The sequence below is a fragment of the Propithecus coquereli genome, unplaced genomic scaffold, assembly GCF_000956105.1.
Source record: "Propithecus coquereli isolate 6110/MARCELLA unplaced genomic scaffold, Pcoq_1.0 Scaffold202, whole genome shotgun sequence".
Classification (NCBI taxonomy): domain Eukaryota; kingdom Metazoa; phylum Chordata; class Mammalia; order Primates; family Indriidae; genus Propithecus; species Propithecus coquereli.
In genome coordinates this window covers 2,176,728-2,199,474 of record NW_012145190.1, presented here as the reverse complement: position 1 = coordinate 2,199,474, position 22,747 = coordinate 2,176,728, and the positions used below count along the sequence as shown (strand labels likewise).

The following is a 22,747-nucleotide window of genomic DNA, read 5'->3' as shown; positions in this document are numbered from 1 at the left end:
GAAGAGTCTTTTCTTTATTGGCTATGATGTCCTCTTGTCCCCCTTTGAGCCATGTCCTGGGTGTTAGTCAGCGTTTTCCAAAGAAACAGAGCCCATAAGATGTAGATGAATATAGAAAAAGACTTATTATAAGGAACTGGCTCATGCAGTTAAGGATGGAGGCTAAGGAACTGGCTCATGCAATTAAGGATGGAGGCTAACAAGTCCCAAGATCTCAGTAGGCAAGCCAGAGACCCGGGAGAGGATGATGTATTTCTGTCTGAAAGCCATTAGGCTTGAGAGCCAGGAAGACTTGATGTTTCAGTTTGACTACAAAGGCAGGAAAAATCCATTTGTCAGCTTGAAGGCCATCAGTCAGCAGAAATTGCATCTTATTGGGAGAATGAATGGCTTTTTGTTTTATTCAGGCCTTCAACGGATTGGATGAGGCCCACCCACACTGTGGAGAACAGTCTGCTTTGCTCAGTCTACTGGTTTAAGTGTCAATCTCATCCAAAACAATCTCACAGACACATCCAGAGTGATGTTTGACAAGTATCTGGGCACCCTGTGGCTCAGTCAAGTTGCTACATAAAATTGACCATCACACCGTGATTCAAGGGTATTGAGGATTCTTCATCACCAGCTGCCATAGGACCAGTTCCTCAGTTTCTTGAATATTCGGTCACAAAACCAAACCTTGGTATCCTTTACTGTATCTGGTACCTGCCCCACAGTAGACGCTCAGGTAATATTTGTTGGTTGTAAATAAATGTAGGGATAAATCAGAAGTTAGGGTCTTCTACAAGCTCACTAGCACAGGTATTATCTGACCTTTTCAAGTGAGAAAAGAGGTTGAAGCTGTGACATATTTGCCCTTGGTTCTTCAGTCCCAAACAGTATGAGATGGGCCTGCTGTGACTTCATTGGACAGTTCACATCTTGTTTTGACCTTTCCAAATGTTGAGAGCAGTGAATCCCACTGCGTCTGTCACCCCTGTCCTTCTTTTACGTGACGCCGCCACCACCAATCCAAGCCTCCTCCCTTGGCTCTCTGCAGCCCTCCGAGAGGAGGCAGCTCATGTTCCTGTTCTCCTGAACCACAGGGCCTTCGTGCCATCTATACCTGAGGAAGGGCCACCTCGGACTCCTCTAATTCCAAAATCAAAGCAAATTCTTGGCCTATTTTATATCTTTCAGGGTTATAAACTGAGTTGGGAATGGCAGTAAATATACAAGTGTTGAGGGTTAGCAGCAGGGGAAAGAGAGAGGGTTTGGGGTCAGACTTGGTTGTGGCATTTATGATTCTGGGCAAGTCACTTAACCTTTCTGTGTCTTAGTGTCTTCATGTGAAGGTGCACATAATAGTTCTCACCCTGCAGGATTGTTTTGAGGGTTAGGACAAGGATCCACTCTTCTTCCTGCTCCTGTTTCTGAGTACTGAGCCACACAGGTGTTTGCTCTTTTGGGCTGCACCTGTCTCTTAATCGCCTGCCCTTAAGCAAAGGCTGCTGGTACCAGAGGCCTGAGAAGCCTGACTCCCTGGCAGTGGCTTAAGCCAGACTTCCTGGTAGGTCCTGAATGCCAGTTTTCTAAGAGGATCCCTTTTGGGTCATGATCGGGATCCCTGCGATGCCTCTCAGATTCTGTGGGGAGGGAATGCTTAAGAGGCTGTTAGGGAGGCAATGGGGGGATTGTACTGGAGGAGCTGTTTGCACTCCGCTTGCTGGGTCACCTGCATTGCTTTAGGATTTTGCCTCTTTGGGTGTTGTGTCGGGCTGAATAATAGCTCTCCAACAATGCCCACACCCTCATCCTTGTATCCTGTGAATCTGTTACATGACATGGCAAAAGGTATTTTGCAGATGTAGTTATGATTATGGAACTCAAGATACAGAGATTATCCTGGATTATACGCGTGGGCCCAGTCTAATCACTAGAGTCCTTGAAAGCAGAGAGATCTATCTGCCTGGTGTCCGGGAGAAGTGGTAGAAGAGGAAGCAGAAGGAGAGGTCTTACGGGCAACAGCAAGCTCTGGATTCCTCAGCCCCAGCTGAATGCACCCATTCAACACCGCAGGCTTCTGTCAAGCAAGGGCAGAGACCGGGTAGGAAGAATGTGCTAGGGCAGCCAGAGGGGAACTTGCATTCTTAGAGCACCTACCTGCCTCGCCTACCCACCACAAGGTGGGATAACTGCGGGAGTGAGGCAGAGACAATGGAAGTGTGAGGATCTCAGGGTGGCGGGGTGGGGCGTGTGGGAAGGTATGGGGCAGGGAGGTTGTCATCATTGGTCTCTCACACACATTAAAGGAATTATGTCTCCATGTGGGCGTGTGGCTGGGGTGCTGCATTTCCGCCTTTTAACATGGCACATTTCTGTCTTACGACCGGGATGATTGGAAGCTTCTAGCACCTGTGCAGGAAGAATGTCTAGGCAGGAGGAAGGAGAGGAGGATGATATTAAAGTGACACAAAGCATGGACTCCTCGAATATGAGGCCACCTGGTATAACTTCGGATTCTTGCAGCTAACCTCCCTGGCTCCAGGGGTGGGTGCATGACAGACGAGGGGAAGAAGACCACCCCATCCCTCCAGCCACAGTGGTTGACTCGGGGGGGCACCCGACCCCTTTGGAGCTGTGAGATGCCATGTCAGGACTCCCACGGGGACTGTGGGAGAGGTGTGTTCTCTCTTCTGTTGGGCGTGTACAAATGGGGGTGTGAGGCCAGAGCGGCTGCTGGCAGGCACACTGCCACCGAGGGGGGAGGGCTGGTTGAGACTGAAGCCAACATAGAGGTGGACAGAATGGGCAGGTGGAGACAACATTGACCCTAGGAGTCTCGTTTATATCCTTGGAACTCTTCGGTCTTACTAGCTCATAAATGGGAATTCTTGCTTGAGCGAGCTTTAGCAGAGTTTTCTGCTATTTGCAATAGACACGGTCTCATTTTATAGATATAAGGAACGTGGGGATCAGAGTGGGGGAAGTGATGTCCCCAGTGGCACATGCACACTAAACGGAATTCATCATCTCAGCCACTCGCCTCTGAAGAACCTCAGCATCGAGAACCCAGCTATTCTCTTGAGTACATGTAGATTTCACAGATAGTCCTGTAACGTAGGAAATTTATTTCTGAATCCTCTCACAGCTGGTTTTAAGGGCTCTTCCTCGTTGTTGTATTCTCCTTTCTTAGTACTTCCTAGTATTCCTTTCCTAGGAATATGTGGAATCGGGTCAAACACTCTTACCATACAATTGGATTAACATGTTTAATTGACGGAGAATATTATATCACACACACACACACACACTCACACACATGCACACCCAAACATTTAATGAAGGATGCTTTCCTCATGTGTGGACCTCAGCGGAGTGGGATACATTATAATTCAGACCTCACCTTGCTGTGAAGATATGTCCCTGAATATCCTACTTTTGTCCTACCCACGGTCAATGTTAGACACACCTTTATTTGGTTTGGTTCTCCCCTTTTGGCACTCAAGTTGCCCTGAATCTTGGCGGCTGAGAGGATATTCCCTTTGCTGATTGGCTACCTCTCTGTATCCACAGTACAGATTCATTCTCTCAGGGTCTTGCATTGGGATCTGCTATGGCAACTCCTTTAATTTCTTCATTCATTCAGCAATTACTAAATGCTCACTAAAGTACTAGGCACAAAGCTATGAACAGCACAGTGAATCCCAGCTCTCACGGAAGGGACGAATACATTCCAGGGGGTCTAGAGGCTGCGTTGTCTTCCATGTAGCTTCTCTGGCTTTACAAAGCCTATAGGTTTATGTGGATAATTCTTTGCTTATTGTGTACAGGGTGAAGGTTGCTGGAAGAGAGAAAAACTTTATTTCAGTGGTGATAATCATCTTTCTCTGTTTGTAATCTCCCCACCCCCTTTGACTAGAGAGTCATTTCCTGTTCCCTTTTGTTCCTCCCTTCCTGTTGATCCTCTAAAGACCTCTATACCCACTGACCCCTCTGGCCCCTTTGCAGTGTATTTCGTACCAAGTATATCCTAGTAGACTTCATATGTGCTAGACAGCGTAGTCAGTGCCCTACACGCACCACTCACTTAACCCTTACCACAACCCTGTGAAGTTCCACAGTTGTATGTCTCAGGAACGGACTTTTCTAAAATGAATTAACTCCAAATCTTATTTCAATTCCACTCAATTCTACTCTATTACTCTTCAAATTCTAAATATTCAGAATCAGATTTGGCTAATCCTTCGTCCTGACTGCCTCTGGTATGCCTGGTGCCTCAGTAATAATGTGCAACAGACAGAAAGAAAATTAAGCCTGACTAAGGTGTCATTCATACCACTGCTGGCCTAGTCTGGCCACTTTGGGCATCAGAATTATGACCACAGTTGAGGTTTACACAATTCAACTATCTAACTTTAAGAATACCCACTGACAGCTGGGTCAAGGTGGAGTAGTAAATTCAAGAACTTCTGCTGTACCAGAAATATAGCAGTACTAGATAAAATAAAAAGAGAAAACAGAAGAAGGTATAGTCAGGCCCAGCTGCAAGACAAACATTTTTGAAGATCCAAGCTGGCACAGAAACACAAACTGTGCATGATCAGGGCTGAAAGTGCTGCTGGACTTGCTGGGTTTTGGGCGCAGTGGCAGCCAGTGGTGGTCAATGAGCCAAGAGTATTCCCTGTGAGATGGGAAAGCAGAGGCAGGCTCTCACCAAGGGAAGCCCAGGGCTAGGGAGGCATTCATGTCTCATCCACTGCCCTCATGGAAGGAGGCTAGGAGTGAACCTGCTGTCAAATGCTGAAGGAACAACAGCTCACATCTGGCTCCAGGCTGGGAGAGAAGGATGAGACACAGACTTGTGTCCCCCTTGACTCAGCCTGAACTGGCCACAGCCCCGTGGCTCTGCAGGACTGTCCCTCTAACTGTCATTACCAGACCTGGATCTGGATTGGAGATCCATAAAGCCATTCGACAGCACAATTGAACATGGTAAGAGAGAGAATTGAAAAACAAAACAAGAACACCAAACGCCTCAAATTCCAAATGAGACTGTACAGTAAATACAAAACTGATGAACAGGAGCTAATATACTAAGTAAAACAGTCAACAAACCCACAATCAGAACATGGCTTCACTTCAGATGGAATTAATTTTATGGAATGATCAGACAAGACTCTAAAGTAAACGTATGGGTCATTTCAGACAAATAAATGAAACCAAAACTTCCACTGGGAGATAACAAAAACCTATGAAAAAAAAAGAGGCTGAAAACAAGATTGGGGAGGCATGAAAAGGGACCAACTAGAAAATTTGAACATAAAAAAAGTCATTGAAATAAAGAATGTGGAGCTTTGAGTTAGGATGGCTGTTTGGCTATATATACCTAATTTCACTATTTTTCAAAAGCACGGTACGACTACAGTAAAGAGATTAAAGAAAGAAAAAAATAAATAAACCATCAAGAATGGGGAGAATAGGTGAAGAAACAATGGCAGTGGTATTTCGGAATCTGGAGAGTAGATGAAAGAGGGGTAACTGATTAGCAGACCCAAGACAGCCAGACCTTAAGCTATTATGGTCTCAGAAATCTGAGAAAAATACAATTCATACTGAGAATCTTCTAAGTCCTAGGAACTAGCAATTCTAGAAACCTGTAGACGTGGGGTAAAAGTAGGGGCTAAAACAGAGGATTGGGTGAAAATTCTTTGAGAAGCAATTATATTTGTAGATCTTGTCTCCCATCCACAGTGCTGGACAACCATCCCCTCCCTTATCCCAGGAATATTTTGAAGCTTTATCTCTGGAAACAATAAAACAGAGTGTGTATGGACAGGAGTTCATCAGGCACAGTGAAGGGTGCGGCTGCCATCTTAAAGCAGGGGCAGTAAGTGGCCATATACACAAGGAATACCGAGTGCTCAGAAGCCCAGCCCCCTTTCCTCTTGGCTCTCAGAATGCTGCTGGCCAGAGCTCTACCCTCCAGCAGGAGTGTGGAAGACGCTTCTGCGGGGAAATGATCACCATGTGCAAGAGGAAAGTCCTACAGACGTAGACTTTGGGGTTCCTTAAGACATGGCTTGCTCAGATCACCCTACAGAAAAGCCCAGAGTTCATAAGTCACACCCATCTGCTCAAAATTGCCAAACTGCTTTTTAAACACTTTTACTCTTAATCCTGAGGAAATAATCTAAGCTTATCAGACATGTGAAGAAAGCCTCCAGCTTGAAACATAGAAAATGAAACGAACAGACGAAAAAGGAACTTGGAAGAAGCAAGGACTATATAGGTGAATAGGAGAAGAAAAACAAACAAACAAAATTCCAAACATTAATGTTGTTAGATAAAAAAAGTTACATTTGTAAAGCAGACAGAATGTTTAAATATTCAGAGAATTTTTTTTAAAAGAACATTTGGAAATTAAAAACATAATAGCAGAAACGAAAAAATTCAGTGAAAGTGCTGGAAGGTGAAGTTGAGGAATTTGCCTAAAAATTAGAACAAAAATATATAGAGAAGAAAATAAGAGGGAAAAATAAGAAAATTGGAGGATCAGCCCAGGAAATTTAACATTACGAATAACATGAATTCCAGAGGACAAGAACAGAAAAAAATGGATGAGAGGAAATTAATAAAATAATTCAAGAAAATTTTCCAGATTGAAGGACATGGATTTGGATATTACAAGAGCTCATCAAATGCCCAGTAAAATGGTTAATAATAGAGCCACACCAAGGCATATCCTTGTGAAATTTCAGAACCTGGGGACAAAGAGAAGATGCCAACAGCTTTCAGAGAGAGAAAAAAACCCCACATATTCAAAGGCTAAGGAATCAGAATGGCTTCAGTATCTCAACAAGAACACAGAAGATAATGGACCAATGCTTTATAAATTCTAAAGGGAAAGAATTTCTAATCTAGAATTCTATATCTAGCCAACCTATCAATAAAATGTGAAACTCAAAAAAATAGTCAAATATCTTTGGGCAAATAAATAATAAAAGATTTTACTATACACGGATCCTCACTATAAGACTATTAAAATTTGTTTCAGAGATAAAATATTGAAAACAGAGAAAAGTTGTGGAATACAAGAAGCAAGTGTCCTCTAAACTGCTCTTCTCTTTCACCTCCAAAACAAGTGAGTTGTTCTAGTGAGCACAGAGGTTGATAAAGTGCATTGAAAGTTTTAATTAATGGTTAGAGTTTAAAAATTATAACCTTTTGAAAATAAAACGATAATAAGGTGGAGAAGCTGTTCGAGGTGGAGGGTACTAAAAGCACACTAAGGATCTTATTGCAGTTGGAAAAAATTAAATAATGCGAATTTTGTCAGAAAACTTTATAGTTAAGTATGTAGGTTAAAAAAATTCAGGATAGCTATTAAAAATAATAGAAATAAAAGTTATAGCTTCCAAATCAGAAGAGAATACACACTATCAGACACAAGAAGGTAGAAAAGAAGAAAAGCAAAGGATGGTAAACAGAAAACACAAAATATAATATGATTAAATCTAATAAACTACTATTAATAAATTACAAAAATATAAATGGATCAAATTTATCTATTAATACTAAAAGGCAGAAGCAATCAGATGGATAAAAAACAAAATATACCTCTGTGCTCCCCCTACCAGACACAGAATGAACACATGTACACACATACACACACACACACACACACACACACACACAGGCTGCATATAAAAGAATGGAAAATGATGTAACACAATGATGTAATGATGTAACACAAATATTAAGCATAAAGTTAATGCAGCAGAATTAACATAAGACAAAATAGTTCTCAAGGCAAAAAATATTTTACAGATAAAGAGAGAAACCAAAAAATAATAAATGTAACCACACATCAAAAGATAACAATAATGAAATTACATGATCCTGATATAATTATCATATATCATAACATTAAAATAAATAAAGCAAACATTGACAGAAATGTAAGGAGAAGGTAACAAAACCATAGTAGGAGATGAGCATAACTCATAAATTAAGCAGACAAAAGTTAGAACAAATACAGCAGCTCCGAATAATAAAAAATTAGCAAGTGTGATCTGTGTGTATACATCTCTAAAAATTTTGCTCCCAATAGGTGTGTGTATATTTTTTTCAAGTATAGCTAGAACCTTTGTAAAATTTGAACATGAGGTCAAAAGTATATTTCAACAACTTTCAAAGAATTGATATCACACTGACCACAATATCTTGCCACACAATTAAATTAGAAATAATTTAAATGATAAAAAGAAGTTTAAAACCCCTACTCTTTACCTCTTCTTACTAATTAAAAAACTTAAGAATGAAACTCTGAATAAGTCATGAGTTAAAGAAAAAAATAAATACTATGTTAACAAAATATTTACAACTGAACAAAAATAAATATACTATAAACAAAAATTTGACTGATCTAGTTAAAGTGGTGTCTACAGGTAAATATATAGCTTAATTGCATTTATTATAAACAAGAAACATGAAAATAAAATGAGTTGTATTAAATTAAAAGCATAGCTAAAAAAGAACAATAAGGTAATCTATAAAGGCGGAAGGAGGGAAATAATAAATATAAGAGCAGAAATTAATGCAATGGAAAATTAGAGAGGACACAAAACCAAAAGCTTATTCTTTGAAAAAACAAAAAAAGGAAAATAATGAAATAGGCAAATCTCCAGCAAGATTTGTCAAGAAGTAATGAGAAGATGTATAGATAAGTAATATAAGAACAAAAGCTTGGTTGGCACCCATGATGTTGTTAAATATTTTGAATATCTCCCCCTGGGATATCTGGCATTACCAACTGATGGGGAAAAATGTTATTGACATGGAAAAAAGCTAAAATTAAATCTCTGCTTCACAGCATACATCAAGATCAAGTCCAGCTGCATTAAAGACTCAACTGTAAAAACCAAACCTAAATACTTTCAGACTACATTTTAGTCCAGGTATAAAAGCACAAACCATACAGGGAAAGAAAGGTACATTTCACTACATAAAACTTAAAGGTGGTAACATGAAAAAAAAAATGTAAACAAAATTAAAAGACTGGGAACATATCGACAATACAACAATTATGAGCTTTTAGAAAATACAAAGAATTTGCATAAATCATCAGAAAAGATGATTAAAAACTACCCAATAGAAACACGAAGGAACGCCTTTCACAGGAGAGGAAATCCACATGGCCAATAAGCACTTGCCTAACCCACAGATGGCCAGAACTGTAAGAGGCCGGCATTACAAAGTGTTGGTTTTGTATGAGAAATGTGGTAACTCCCAAACACTGCTGGTGGGAATACGTGTATAATAATAGTGGGGGCAAGCCCTTTGGAGAGCAATTCAGCACCATTTAGTGATGTGGGAGACATTCATTGGGGTATACACCCTAGAGCAGCAGTTCTCAAACTTTAGCTTGACTCAGAATCGCCTGGAGGGCTTGTTAAAGCACAGATTGCCAGACCCCACTTCCAGAGTCTCTGGTTCAGAAGGTCTGTGGAAAGAGCTGAGGATTTGCATTTCTAACACGTTCCCAGGTGATGCTGCTGTAGCCGGTGGGGACCACATTTTGAGAATCACTCCCCCAGATAGACTTTTGCAAGTGTACATGGTGAGATGTGTATGAGAGTGTTCATTCTTAGGAATAGCAAAAAATTAGAAACAAATGCCTACTAGCAAGAGAATGAATATGTAGTTTTTTTTAATACAACAGAATATTTATAGAAATTAAAATGAAGTAGAGCTGCAGATAGCAACATAAAAACGTTAAAAACAATGTTCTAAGAAAAAAGCAAACTGCAGAGTGATAGAGTTTGATGCCGTCTATATACATTTTAAAGATATAAAACACAAAACAAAAGTGCTCATGGATAACAAATACTATGAATCATGTGTGAGCACGATAAATACTGAATTTATGATATTGATTAATTCTGAGGATGAAGTGAGGGTGATAGAATTAAAAATAGATGAACAGAGGCCCTCAACCGCGTCTGCATTTTTATGTGTCGTTTATCTATCTGTCCATATCTATCTGTATGTCTGTCTCTCAATCTATCAATCAGATTTTTACAAAAAAGGATGAGAAATAAATATTGCCAGGAGTTAATAATTGACAAAGCTGGGTAGTGGTAAATATTTTATGCTCCTTCTTGTGTATAAATTTGAATTATTTAGTGATAAAAATACAATTAAAAAGAATACCTGCAAAGATACCAGGCTGGACCTGTTTCTGAATGTTGTTAAGGCTGAAAGATAGCATTTGGAGACTGAGCCTCTACTGTGGAGTGAGAACTCTATGCAATTTTGTATACCTCATCATCATAACACACAAAAATTACAAGTGTAACCAATGATTCCAGATCCCTTCTCAGAGGAATGGGGGAATCTGTGTTCTTCCTTTGTCAGCGCTGGTTCTGTGGCCCCTCCTCTGATGTGTCCTGGTTTCTAGGTTGGGATATTTGATTCCTCGGGCAAGAGGAAAATAATAGGAATGCAATCACTCAAAGCCTCTTTTATTACCCTTCACGCACACAGGAGAATTCTGCCTTAAATTGCTCAATTTCTGAACTTTTGTGATGTGAAACTGGGACAACAGATAGAGTAGCAAAACTCAAGAAGCGGATGAAGCTAGACTGGTTTCCATTGTAAAGGCAGAGAAAAGACAAGTGTTCCAGAAGGTGAAAGGAGAGAAGGAGAAAGACAGGAATGGGGGAAGCAGGCGCTGGGTCCAAGGGCAGAGGTTTGGAGTTTGCCCCTGTTTCCTCGGCCCCCGGTGGCTAAATGCCTTTGGCCAGCTGGCATGATGTTCTTCCTCTTTGCTTTTGATCAGCCTCATATGCAAGTGTAGAAGAGGGTTTTTGCTTTGCAGAGTAAGAGTCCCTGTCATTTCCATTGAGTGAGAATGCAGATATGACACCGCTCAACATCCTTGCTGCCTGAACGGCCCAAAGTTTCACAGTATAACAATGTGTCTATTGTTAGGTGGGCAAACCCTTCTCCTTTGTTACTTTATTTCTAACCACATTCTTGTCAGGTAGTTTTATTTTCCTAATTTTAGAGATGAAAAAACTAGTTCAGAGGAATCGACTTGCCCAAGATAGCACATCCATGAAGAGGTTTACACAGGGTTTAAATGCAAGTCTACTATGTTTTACACCGAGCAACACTGTACTAGGCACTGCATTTGGGGAATGTAGCAAAATAGAAGATGTAGCCCTGTCATGAAAGAGCTTTATTATTTAGTTGGAAGACAAGATATTTGCACTAGAAACAGTGAGGCTGGACCCAAGTCATATGAATTCTAGGAAAATGACCCTGTGTGTGTAGGGTATGTTAAAGCACAAGTCGTCTACGTTGCCTTTGGGCTTTGTTAGCTTTGGCTCATCTGCCTCCTGTGATCAAACACAGTGAATACTCAACATCCTTGATGTTCCTTTTGCTTTATGGTGAAATAATGCCATATCTCCCTTTTGGGGAAAAAATTGCCTAGCCTGTAGATAATCATCAAATGCTCTGGAGGAGGTTCTTTGGAAGGAAGGCAATTTGGCATAGTTACATTCATGATAAAAGTGACCCTTAGTGACAGCCTCTATAGGATTGTGAGCCCCTTAAGGGTTGAGGCTGGCTACTTCACACCTACATTGCACAGAGCCTGGCCCAGAGTGGCTACCCAGTAATGTTTGTTGTTATCATTGTAGATTATTTTCCAGGCGTGGGGATAAGCGGCAGGTAGGTGGTGGGGTTATCTGACCCACTCTAAGAGGAAGGCTTCATTGCGTTCATGATAAATCTGGAACTCTGGAGATTTCATGTCACCATGTCCTGGAGTAGTTTAGAGCCAGAGACCTTGGCAAACAGTCTAGCTGGCATGGAACCAGCCCTGGTTGGCCCCTCATCCTCCATTCTGAAGCATTCGTCCTCCTAGTCTACAAACTTGGGACTCCCGCATAGTTTCCGCATGACCTTTGGGGCAGAGTTTTCCATAATTTATTATTTTCTTTCCTTTGTTGTCTGAGAACTTCAAACCTCCATGGAGGCCTGATCCCATGGGACACCCCGGGGGGTTATAGGCACATATGAGTATAAGTCACTGTATAGCCAGCAAGAACCTCTGTTTCTTCTCTTTCCAGTTCAGCCAGTGGCGGATCTCTGCCTTCTCCTTTTGGTTAAGAGAAGCTGTGACCTCTGAATTTGGGTTCCTTATTCCACAGTGGGACCAATAACCTGGCCTGACCACCAGCTCCAAGATTCTGGCCATGTTGGGCCTGTGTGTTCCACCCAGAGAAGACACTAGGAGACTAGAGAAGCTGTTGGGGGTGGGGCAGGTAAGTGGCTCCTCGGGAGACCCTTGAGCACCTGGATTTGGGCTATTCAGCTCTGGCGCACACCAGTGTTGGAAACAAACAAGAACATGTCCAAAGAGCATGTAGGGGGTGGTGGCTGGAAAGAGTGTTATCAATCAAATAGATACCAAATCTTGAGGAATGACCCCTGACTTTGGTATAGCTCAATATTTTCTTCGAAGTTTTCCCAGTGTGTGATCTCATTTAAAAAATTTTGTTGCAAAGCTCTTTTTATAGAGTCATTGTGGCTTTAATTATCAACCCGTTTTTCAAGTGAGGAAACTGAAGCACACAGAATTCAACCGATTTGCTAAATTTCACATAGAGTAGGGATGTCAGGGAACATTTGGGGGCTTTTGTTCTTCATCTCTGTCTGTCCCCTCAAGGCACCTCAGGTAAACCTACTTCTAAATGAAGTAAATTTCCTTGTCATGACTCCATGACCATTCCCAGAGCCCCACTAAGGGCGTTCCCCAGGCTTTCCCTTTAATGAAATTCTGCAGTAATCGCATAGTCTATATGCAACAGAAGCAAGAGAGTAAGAAGGTCTTCCCAGAATGTACCTTGAAAGTGTCAAAGAACCTTCACATTCACTATCTCATTGACTCACAGAATACCCCGAGAGACAGGCATTATTCCTGTTTGGGGATTAGGCATTAGAAGCTCAGAAAGGGCTGGGTGCGGTGGCTCACGCCTGTAATCCTAGCTCTCTGGGAGGCTGAGGCGGGCGGATTGTTTGAGCTCAGGAGTTCGAAACCAGCCTGAGCAAGAGCAAGACCCCGTCTCTACTAAAATTAGAAAGAAATTAATTGGACAACTAAAAATATATAGAAAAAATTAGCCGGGCATGGTGGCGCATGCCTGTAGTCCCAGCTACTCAGGAGGCTGAGGCAGGAGGATCGCTTGAGCCCAGGAGTTTGAGGTTGTTGTGAGCTAGGCTGATGCCACGGCACTCTAGCCCGGGCAACACAGTGAGACTCTGTCTCAAAAAAAAAAAAAAAAAAAAAAGAAGCTCAGAAAGTTTGTCTCCCACCTTGGTTCCTTTCTGCTATAGTGGGCTTTCCGGTTTGCTTTAGGTCTGGGGTCTCTGTTGCACATATGATTGGAGAGGCATCCCCTTTCTTTTCCCATGCCTCGGTTTCCCATTTGTTCCCATCACAGGAAAGAGTGTGAGTAGGTTTGAGGAATAGTCATACCTGCTAAGGATTGAAGCCCCTGGAATAATGGGAGAAGCACTCCAGTTCATGGAATAGATTTGGTGTTAGGAATGCCAACCTCTTGGTGGTGTGGTACAAAGGCGGTGGGCTCTGGGTCAGACTGGGTTGTATTCTCATCTGGACTCTGTTACGTACTAGTGGGTGAAGCAAGGCTCGTGGGAGCCCACACGCTAGGCTCCTTCCCGGCTACCTGGCATCTGAGCAGATCCAGGGCTTGGTGGAGCAGAGTTTGAAAACAGCCGATAGAGTACAGCTTCCCAGGAAATTTAAAATTAAATTCGGTAGCTAAGGAAAAGAAATTATATGTAAAAATCACTTGAATTGGCCTCCCACCCAAGACCAGTGAGAGTCGGCTGCTTCAGACACCCAACGCATCATTCCTGCCGCCATTGTTGTCAGTCTTTTAGCTCATTGGCCGGACGATTATGTGAACAACACCCAGATTGGATGGCTCTTCTGTAAGTATTGGTGGGCTTCCTTTTCTTTCCCTTTCCTTGAAAACAGGGAGCTGGAAGTGGAATGGAGACTAAGTACTCTGGGTCAGCATAATGCCAGGAGCATGCATCCATTCTTTTATTCTATCAGCATATTTGTTGCATGTAGACTGCATGCCAGGGACTCTTTTTGGAACTTCCTTTTGTGTGTGTGTGTGTGTGTGTGTGTGTGTTCATGTGAGTGATATTATAGACAAACAAATAAATATAGGTGATAATGAGGCTGTGACCAAACAAAAAGCCGAGAAGAGGGTCAGAGAGTGACAGGAATTATGTTTTCAGATAGGTGGCCAGAAAGGGCCTCTCTGTTAAGGTAGCCTTGTGCACAGAATTGCAGGAAGTGCAAGAGGAAGCCACACAGGGATGGCAGAGGGAACAATAAGAGCAAAGGCCCTGAACTGTCACTTAATGCTGTCTCCTTCCATCTTTAGACCAGCCCAACAACATACATATTATCCTCCCCATTTGAAGATGAGAACACTGAGGCTCAGCAAGATTAAGTGATTTTCCCCAAGTCACAGCTACTGGTTGACAGAGCCGGGGATAAATGCAGCTCCACTGATTCCAGAGACACTGCTCTTGACAAAGGCTGCTGCCTGTCTGCACGCTGGAAACTGAGATACGCTGTCGCTGTTGCTGTCACCCTGCAGTGGGAGTGGGGAAGCAGGTGTGCAGTGAGCAAGAGCCAGGAGGAATCAGAGAGCAGGTCCCGGGCATCTCCTCGCCCCTCGTTCTGCCTCATGCATCCCCCTCCCTTTGCCTGCTCACCTTGGTTTGGTGGTTATTTCCTGAAATCATTGCCTGGATCTTAGTAAGTTCATTTCCAATTCCTTTCACCTTTGGGAACAAGTTTCCCAGAGTCCAGGTGGAGAGAACTAAAATAGAAATCCAGTCTCTCTCACCAGGCTTGTCACATAGCTGCACAAGCAAATAGCTGCAGGAACCAAGTGTTAATTTCTCTGCATGGGCCCCAGACTGTTTTTCCATATTTGTTAGGGAAAATCGTAGCCAAAGGAGCACCATCTTTTGAGGACACTAAATTGGGCCAAGTTCCTGTGTGGTCTCTCTTTTTATTTAGTCATGGCCCCATATGACCCTCTCTTCTCCCCTTGGCCACTTGTTCCCCGCGTGGCACTTGGTGGATAAAGTTCTCTCAACCTTGGAGAGGAAGCTGATGCTGTTAACAGGCCTGGGAGCCTCCGTGTGCTCCTGCAGGTCGCTGGAGACTTTGGGGGATTCCTCCAGGGGGGCTCTAAGCTGCAGAGAAATTAACCTCAGAGTCAGAGCAGGGAGCCAGGGTTGCAGGTACGTCATTCGGTGAGATGCAGTGGGAGAGGGAGGTGGCATGGTGTGGCAGGAAAAAGGCTTTGGCGTCAGATATACTGGGGTTTGGAGCCCATCTCTGCTCCAGAGGTTCTTTGATCTTGTACAAGTTACTGTTTCTGAGCCTCAGTTTTTTCAACTGCATGAAAACCAGGACAAATAACACCTCTATCAAGGTTAGCTCATAGGATCATCGTGCAGTATTGTGAGGATTAAATGAGATAATGTCAGCTCAGCGGAATCTGGCCCATGGGAGGGGCTCAATGAATGTCTCTTCTTCTTCTTTCTTGGAGAGAGGCTCATCTTCCTACCAACAGGGGACCCGAGGAGGTGGGGTTGGGAAAGAGCAGGATTTGAATGTTCTGAAGTGGGGCACAGCTTATCCTGAAACTCTCGTTCAAGTCTGATTAGACTTGTCTCTGATACCTTAAAGAATCCCATCAGAAATTTATTCCCTTGAGTTGTCCTCCACCTGGGTTGCTTTCATTTCATTTTGGTCGGAAGGTGGTGGAGCTGGGATTTAAAGACACCAGGTGGTGCAGTGCGGAGACATGGCCTTAACCATGCTCCTGCCTCCCCGTGGACCTCACAACCTCTTCTCATGATTCGTCCGGGCACGTTAGCTACTTTCACAGCTCTCTGCCCTGGCTGCTGGATGCCTGCCTCACTCTCCTCCTGCTGCCCTTGGTTTTGTCAGTTGAGGATTGCCTTCTCTCTGGCCGCTCCGGCCCTCCCTGTGATCTGATTGCAAAATTATTTCTTGATCTCACTTCTCCTGTCTTCCTTCTAGGCCAGATTCACTGCCCCTTGCTCCATTCCAGCAGATACGTAATAACTAACTCCACACACCTCGGTGCTGACCCTTGAGTACTTCTCCATCTCCCCCGAAAGATGACAGTTCTTGAAGGTCAGAGCTCGTGGCTCATTGACTGTTGGGGGCCTGATGCCTAGTACAGGGCCTGACACCCAGGGGCTCCCTGATGGATGCTTGGATGAGGAAGAGGCAGGCATGGACCTGTGGGTAAACCACATCAGTAATTTAACAAAGTATAATAATAGGCTCAAAAGGCAATAGATTTCAAAATTTGCTAAGGTTAGATAATGGTGGGATTCTATCACTCTCTTTTTAATGAATAAAAGTGAATTAATATATATTAATAAAGTAATGGGACATCCATTCAATTATTTTATTCATTTAATCTCTTTAATGGCTTTCTCAGTATATCAATACAATCCATCTGGCAGTTTGAGTTCACTCCTTGGGTCTATGAAAGAATGCCACTGGGTATCGGGCGGCAGAGGAGGAGCTGGTGAGACTCAAGCTCATTCCAGGATTGTTTAGTTCAGATTTTGGGCTTTCCATTTGAAACTCAAGGAAGGTCCCTCTTGCAATTTGTTAATTAGATGTTCGGGTAGGGGAAGCAATGATGACACATTGGGCTTCTGCAACTGCCCACGTGTGTCCAGCCTACACCTTCCTGGGCATCAGCTGTCCCCCCATCTTCCTGCAGAACAAGAGACAACAGATAACTTGGGGATGGTTTGGTGGCTTAGGGGTGGCAGGGGTGGTATGTGCATCCATCAAGTACGGTAACTGTAGCTTAACACAATACGATAGTGTTCGTTTTTGCTCATGTAACGGTATAATGAGAGTCTAGACAGGGATTGGAAAATCATAGCCCTTGGTCCAAATCCAGCTTGCCGCCTGTTTTGGTATGGCTTGGGAGCTAAGAATGATGTTTACATTTTTAAAGGGTTGCAAAAAACAAAAAATCCTCACAAATAAGAATATGTGGCAGAGACTGTCTGTGGCTCACAAAGCTTCAACTATTTGCAATCTGACCCTCTACAGAAAAGGTTGGATGATCCCTGCTCCACGAAGACTGAGTCATTTTCCTCAGGGATCCAGGCTCTCTCCATGTTTTGGCTCCATGATGGGGAGGGTGGTGGTGGGGAAGACGCACCTGCTTCTTAAAAAATCTCAGCCCACAAGTGAAATAAATGCATCAGTGCTGGATGCAGGGGGGTGGAAATGTAGTCTCTGGCTCTTCCGCTCTCCTTTTCCCTCTCTCTCATATCCCACTTCTTTACCTGTCCTTCAGTTTTTGAGTAACAAAAGCAGGTCCTTTCAGTGTATGTAATCTGGACCTGATACGAACCCCACAGGTTCTGGCATCCTGTCTGTAAGCCGTGGATCAGAGAACTGAAAGTATATAGAGCAGTATCTGCTCTGTTCCAGGCCCCAGGGGTGGGGATGCTGGGGGTACTTGCTCTGTTCCAGGATGTCCCTCTGCATCCACCATGGTTCCTGGTACAGAGCAGGTGCCTGTGCATTTGTTGGCCTGACCTGCATGCAAGCTTGGAGTAATGAGGGAAAGAAAAGGCTTCCTAGTAAAGAGAGGACTAGCAAACTTGAGTCACAGCTGGAAGGATGGTAAGATTCAGAAATGATGATAACAATTCATAGATGAGACAACCAAGCTAATACATTTCAGAGCCAGGAGTTGATCCCAGATATGCTTGACTCTAAATCTTGTGCTCTCCATGACTGTGAAAAATAATGAACTATTTCAGAGAACTTTATGATGAAACTTGTCTATAACACAACGAGTCAGCCAGGCTTCTACAGTGTCTGTGTGCAGTGCGTATCCCCTTTGGGAGATGCTTCTATGAAGGGTGAACACTGTTTCAAGGTAAAGGGGAGAAATGGGTGGGGATTATGTCCTGAAAATTCCTGGAACTGACAGAAGCATGTATCTGGGGCTACAATGTGATTATTTGGGAGGAAGCCAGTATTTACAGACTGCCCACTGTGAGGACATCAGGCATGGTGAAGATACACGCAGAAATCTGAAGACTTTGACCTTGTTTATTCTAATTCTGTATCTCTACATGCTTTCGTTTCCAGGAAATCATGGACTGTTGAGTCCAGAAGGAACTTGCTTAATTGCTCATAGGGGAAAGAGCAAGGGCTTTAGATCTTGGCAAACCTGGATTCAAATTTCAGTTCAGGAATTTATGACTGTAGGCAAAACCCTATTTATTTTCCTCCAAAAGTGTTAGAAATAGTGAATAATTTGCCCAAGGTTACAGAACGAGTGTGTAATTGTTTTAATGCTCTCTTATTTCTTAACAAACCACCCCAAATTGTAATGGCTTAAAGTAACAGCAATCAGTTATTTAGCTCAGAAATTTGTAATGTGGGGAGGGCTCAGCAGGGAAGGCTGGTGTCAGCTTGGCCAGTTCAACTGGTGGCTGGATGACCTGTTTCTCAGATGCTCATTCACCTGGCTGGCACGTAGGTGCTGGCTGTCGGTGGGAGCTTGGCGAAGGCTGGGGGCTGGGGGCCTTAGTTTCTCTCCACCTGGGCCTTTCCACAGGCTGCTTAGATGTCCTTGCACCATGGTGGCTGGGTTCCGAGAAGCAGGAAGGGGAAACTGACAGTTTCTTCAGGCCTGGACCTGGAAAGTTCCATCCTATTCTGTTGTTAAGCAATCACAGAGCCCAGATATAGGGGCGGTGGCCATAGACTCCACTTTTCCATGGGAAGAGTATCCAAAAATTTGGGGCTGTATTTTAAAACCACTACAATAAGGGAGACATTATATTTTCTCATTTAATTCCAAAACAAGATAGCAAGTTGTCTCTTTGGAACTCTTTTATTATCTATTTTAAAGAATGGGATTATTTAGCGATTCGCCCATGGTCATATATTTCAAATTGATGTGGGAGCTTGAATTTGAACCCAGATTGGATGTGAACTCAATCCTGTTGATTCTATCTTTTAATAGCTGTGCTCACTCTCCATGCTCCCTGGCATTTCTTTAGTTAAGGCTACCATCACTCAACGCCATCCTTGCAACAACCTCCTGACCTAGCCTTCCTGCCTGCTGTCTCATTCCCCTCCAAACATGCCCCCCTCAAAAGGGCAAAAAGCATAGCACTGCGCCCCTGCTTATAACTCTTCCAGCCTCCTGTGACCCTCAGACTGAAGTGCAGCTCTTTCCTTTCCCTGAACTTGGTTACCAGCCCTTCTTGATGACCTCCCAGCCTACTCCCCGAGCTCAGCAACAGTCATCTTCCCTTCATACTTTATGCCAGGAGACGTCTACAGGAAGATTTTCCCTCTAATACTTATTGACCTGAACATGATCCTATGTGCTTTACGGGAATTATCTAATTTAAAATTTTGCAACAATTCTATTTGTTAGATTCTTTTATTTTTGAAGTCGGCTACGCTTGCTGGGGGAGCCAAGCTCTTAACCTCTATGGTAAACTGTCTCTCTTTGAAGTTTCCTAAATGCGCAATGTCCTCTCTGTTGTCTGAGATTTTATACCTGCTTTGTCTTCTGTACTTCTCTATCTCTTGTCTCACTAACTTATACTTCCTTTTCAGGTTCCAGATTTAGACAGTCCCCCCTCCAGGAAGATTTCTTGAGACTGGTTGAGCTTCCTGCTATTTCCTCCCATGATATCCTATCTTATTTCTAGCCAGTACTTTTCATTTTGTATTGAAATTGTCTGTTTTCTTGTGCCCTAACAGACTGAAAATTCTTTTTTTTTTTTTGAGACAGAGTCTTGTTTTGTCACCCCAGCTAGAGTGTAGTGGCATGATCTTAGCTCACTGAATCCTCAAACTCCTGGGCTCAAGTGATCCTCCTGCCTCAGCCTCCAGAGTAGCTGGGACTACAGGCACACACCACTGTTCTCAGCTAATTCTTCTGTTTTTAGTAGAGATGGGGTCTTACTCTTGCTTGGGCTGGTCTCAAACTCCTGAGCTCAAGTGATCCTCCCACCTTGGCCTCCCAGAGTGCTAGGATTACAGGTGTGAGCCACAGTGCCCGGCCCAGACTGCAAATTCTTCGAGTGTAGGAACACTTTTGATTTTACTTTCCTCTTCGGAAGTGAAAAGTATTTCAGTCCACCATCCTCACAGATTCTCTCTGAGCCTTCATCACCTACTGGGCTATGAGTCTCCTGAGTGCTCACTCCCACATATGCAGCCGTATACCAGAAACTGGACCCAGGTAACAGAGTTTGTCATGGTGGGCTTTGCTGAGGTGCACGAAGCACGCTTCCTCTTCTTCACACTCTTCCTTACCATGTACTTGTTCACCCTGGTGGAGAACTTGGCCATCATCTTAGTGGTGGGCTTGGACCACCAGCTATGGAGACCCATGTATTTCTTCCTGACACACCTGTCCTGCCTTGAAATCTGGTATACCTCCATCACAGTGCCCAAGATGTTGGCTGGTTTTATTGGGGTGGATGGGGGAAAGAATATCTCTTACGCCGGCTGCCTGTCCCAACTCTTCCTTTTCACCTTCCTCGGGGCAACTGAGTGCTTCCTACTGGCCGCCATGGCCTATGATCGCTATGTGGCCATTTGCATGCCTCTCCGCTATGGAGCCTTGGTGTCCTGGGGCTCCTGCATCCATCTGGCGGCTGCCTGTTGGCTGGTAGGCTTCCTCACACCCATTTTGCCCATCTACCTCATGTCTCGGCTGATATTTTGTGGCCCAAATGTCATCGACCACTTCTTCTGTGATGCCTCACCCCTGCTAGCCTTGTCTTGCTCGGATGTCACCCTGAAGGAGATGGTGGATTTCCTGGTATCCCTGGCTGTGCTCCTGGCCTCGTCTATGGTCATTGCTGTGTCCTACGGCAACATCGTGTGGACGCTGCTGCATATCCGCTCGGCTGCTGAGCGCTGGAAGGCTTTCTCCACCTGTGCAGCTCACCTGACTGTGGTGAGCCTCTTTTATGGCACTCTTTTCTTCATCTATGTCAGGACCAAGGTGACCTCCTCCATCAACTTCAACAAAGTGGTGTCCGTCTTCTACTCCATTGTCACGCCCATGCTCAACCCTCTCATCTATAGTCTTCGGAACAAGGAGGTGAAGGGAGCTCTGGGTCGAGTCTTTTCTTTCAAGTCTTGGAAGAGACAGTGAGGAGGCAGTGGGGGACCCAGTTTCCTTGCCTTGGAGGTTTAAAAGGGAGATGAGGGCTATGGACAAGAGCTGTGGCCTGAGTAGTCAGGAGTTGTGGACTACACGCAAGTGAAAGTAAAATGCTAAGCTGCTATAGCAAGAGAGATTTAACTATCATGTACCTTAAAGAATGAAGGAGATTTTCTCTTTCTGGAAAGAGTCCAAGGTGAATGTTCCCATTTGGCTGGTGGCTCTGCTCAACAGGCATTCAAGGATCCAAGTTCTTTCCCTCTTGTAGGGTCAACATCCCCTAGGATGTTGGCAAAGATCTGCAGGCCAAATCCTGTTCAGCACTTATTGTTTGATGGGCTGTGAGCTGAGAGTGGTTTTTACACTTTTAAATGGTTGAAGATAAATTAAAAGAATAATATTTCATGATACACAAAAGTTTTATAAAATTGAAATTTCAGTGTCCATAAATCAAGTTTGATTAAACACAGTGACACCCATGTGTATTGTCTGTGGCTGCTTTTGTGCTGCAAGACAGAGTTGAGTATAGTAGTTACAACAGAGACCATTTGCTGACCCCTGGTATAGAGCCTTCTTGTTATTTACATGGCCAGCGCTGAGTCTCAGTGGGCAAGAAGGCTGAGAATGGAACACAGAGGAGACATACCCTGAGCCTTAAGATTTCTCGACCAGACGTAGCACTAGTCACTTCCACTCACTTCTTTGGTGAGAAGTTAGCCATAAGTCACATCTAATTGCAAGAGTGGTAAAAATCGTTCATAGTTGGGCAGCCAGATGCCCAGCTGCCATTTGGTTATTGTAGAAAAAGAGGAGGATAAATTTTGATAGACAACCACCAGTTTCCAGCACAGACTAAGTCCCTACAATCAGAGCTGACTTTTCACATGCACTTAATCTCTTTTGTATCTACATTTTCTTAATGAAATATAGCCTGATCTTCCCTCTATACCAGTTGGTGTTTTGGACATTGATTTAAGAAGATCTCTATGGTAATGTCAGCTCTTTTGAAGTAAAGTGTAAAAAGACAATTATAATTCAAGTAGTTCCCTTCATGTAAATAGCTGTGTTCTTAAAGACATTTATAATTATCATTTGAATGTGGATTCCAGGAACTGTAGTATATGGAAGAGGAGAATGTTGAGCTTGGGACTGGCTTTGGTGGTGGTGGCTAGGGGGAAGGACAGATTTTCTGTGATGGTTATTTTCTCAGCTGGCCAATAATGAGCAGACGACATTATGGTGCCCCTCAACGTCACAGTTCCCCCAAATAGGATCGGAGCTGTTGAGTTTCCATAGTTAACAGGGAGAGCACAAACCACACGTTTTGAAAGTCATTTCGTTTATTGAAGATTGTATCAGCAATGTGCTTTAGATTCTTTCGGATGACTGCAGGATGCAAAAACAGTGCAAAGGTGAGA

At 43.5% G+C, this 22,747-nt stretch overlaps 1 protein-coding gene across 1 annotated transcript; it reads left to right on the top strand.

The window, feature by feature from the left end:
• Positions 1–20,352: 20,352 nt before the first annotated feature.
• LOC105810011 (olfactory receptor 6Q1) lies at positions 20,353–21,339 on the top strand. The gene has a single exon (XM_012643920.1). It carries the CDS (start codon positions 20,367–20,369, stop codon positions 21,318–21,320), a length of 954 nt encoding a protein of 317 aa, XP_012499374.1. The 5' UTR covers positions 20,353–20,366; the 3' UTR covers positions 21,321–21,339.
• The last annotated feature ends 1,408 nt before the right edge of the window (positions 21,340–22,747 follow it).

Coding starts and splice junctions, on each gene's coding strand:
- LOC105810011 (XM_012643920.1), top strand. CDS start 20,367: ATGCAGCCGTATACCAGAAACTGGACCCAGGTAACAGAGTTTGTCATG.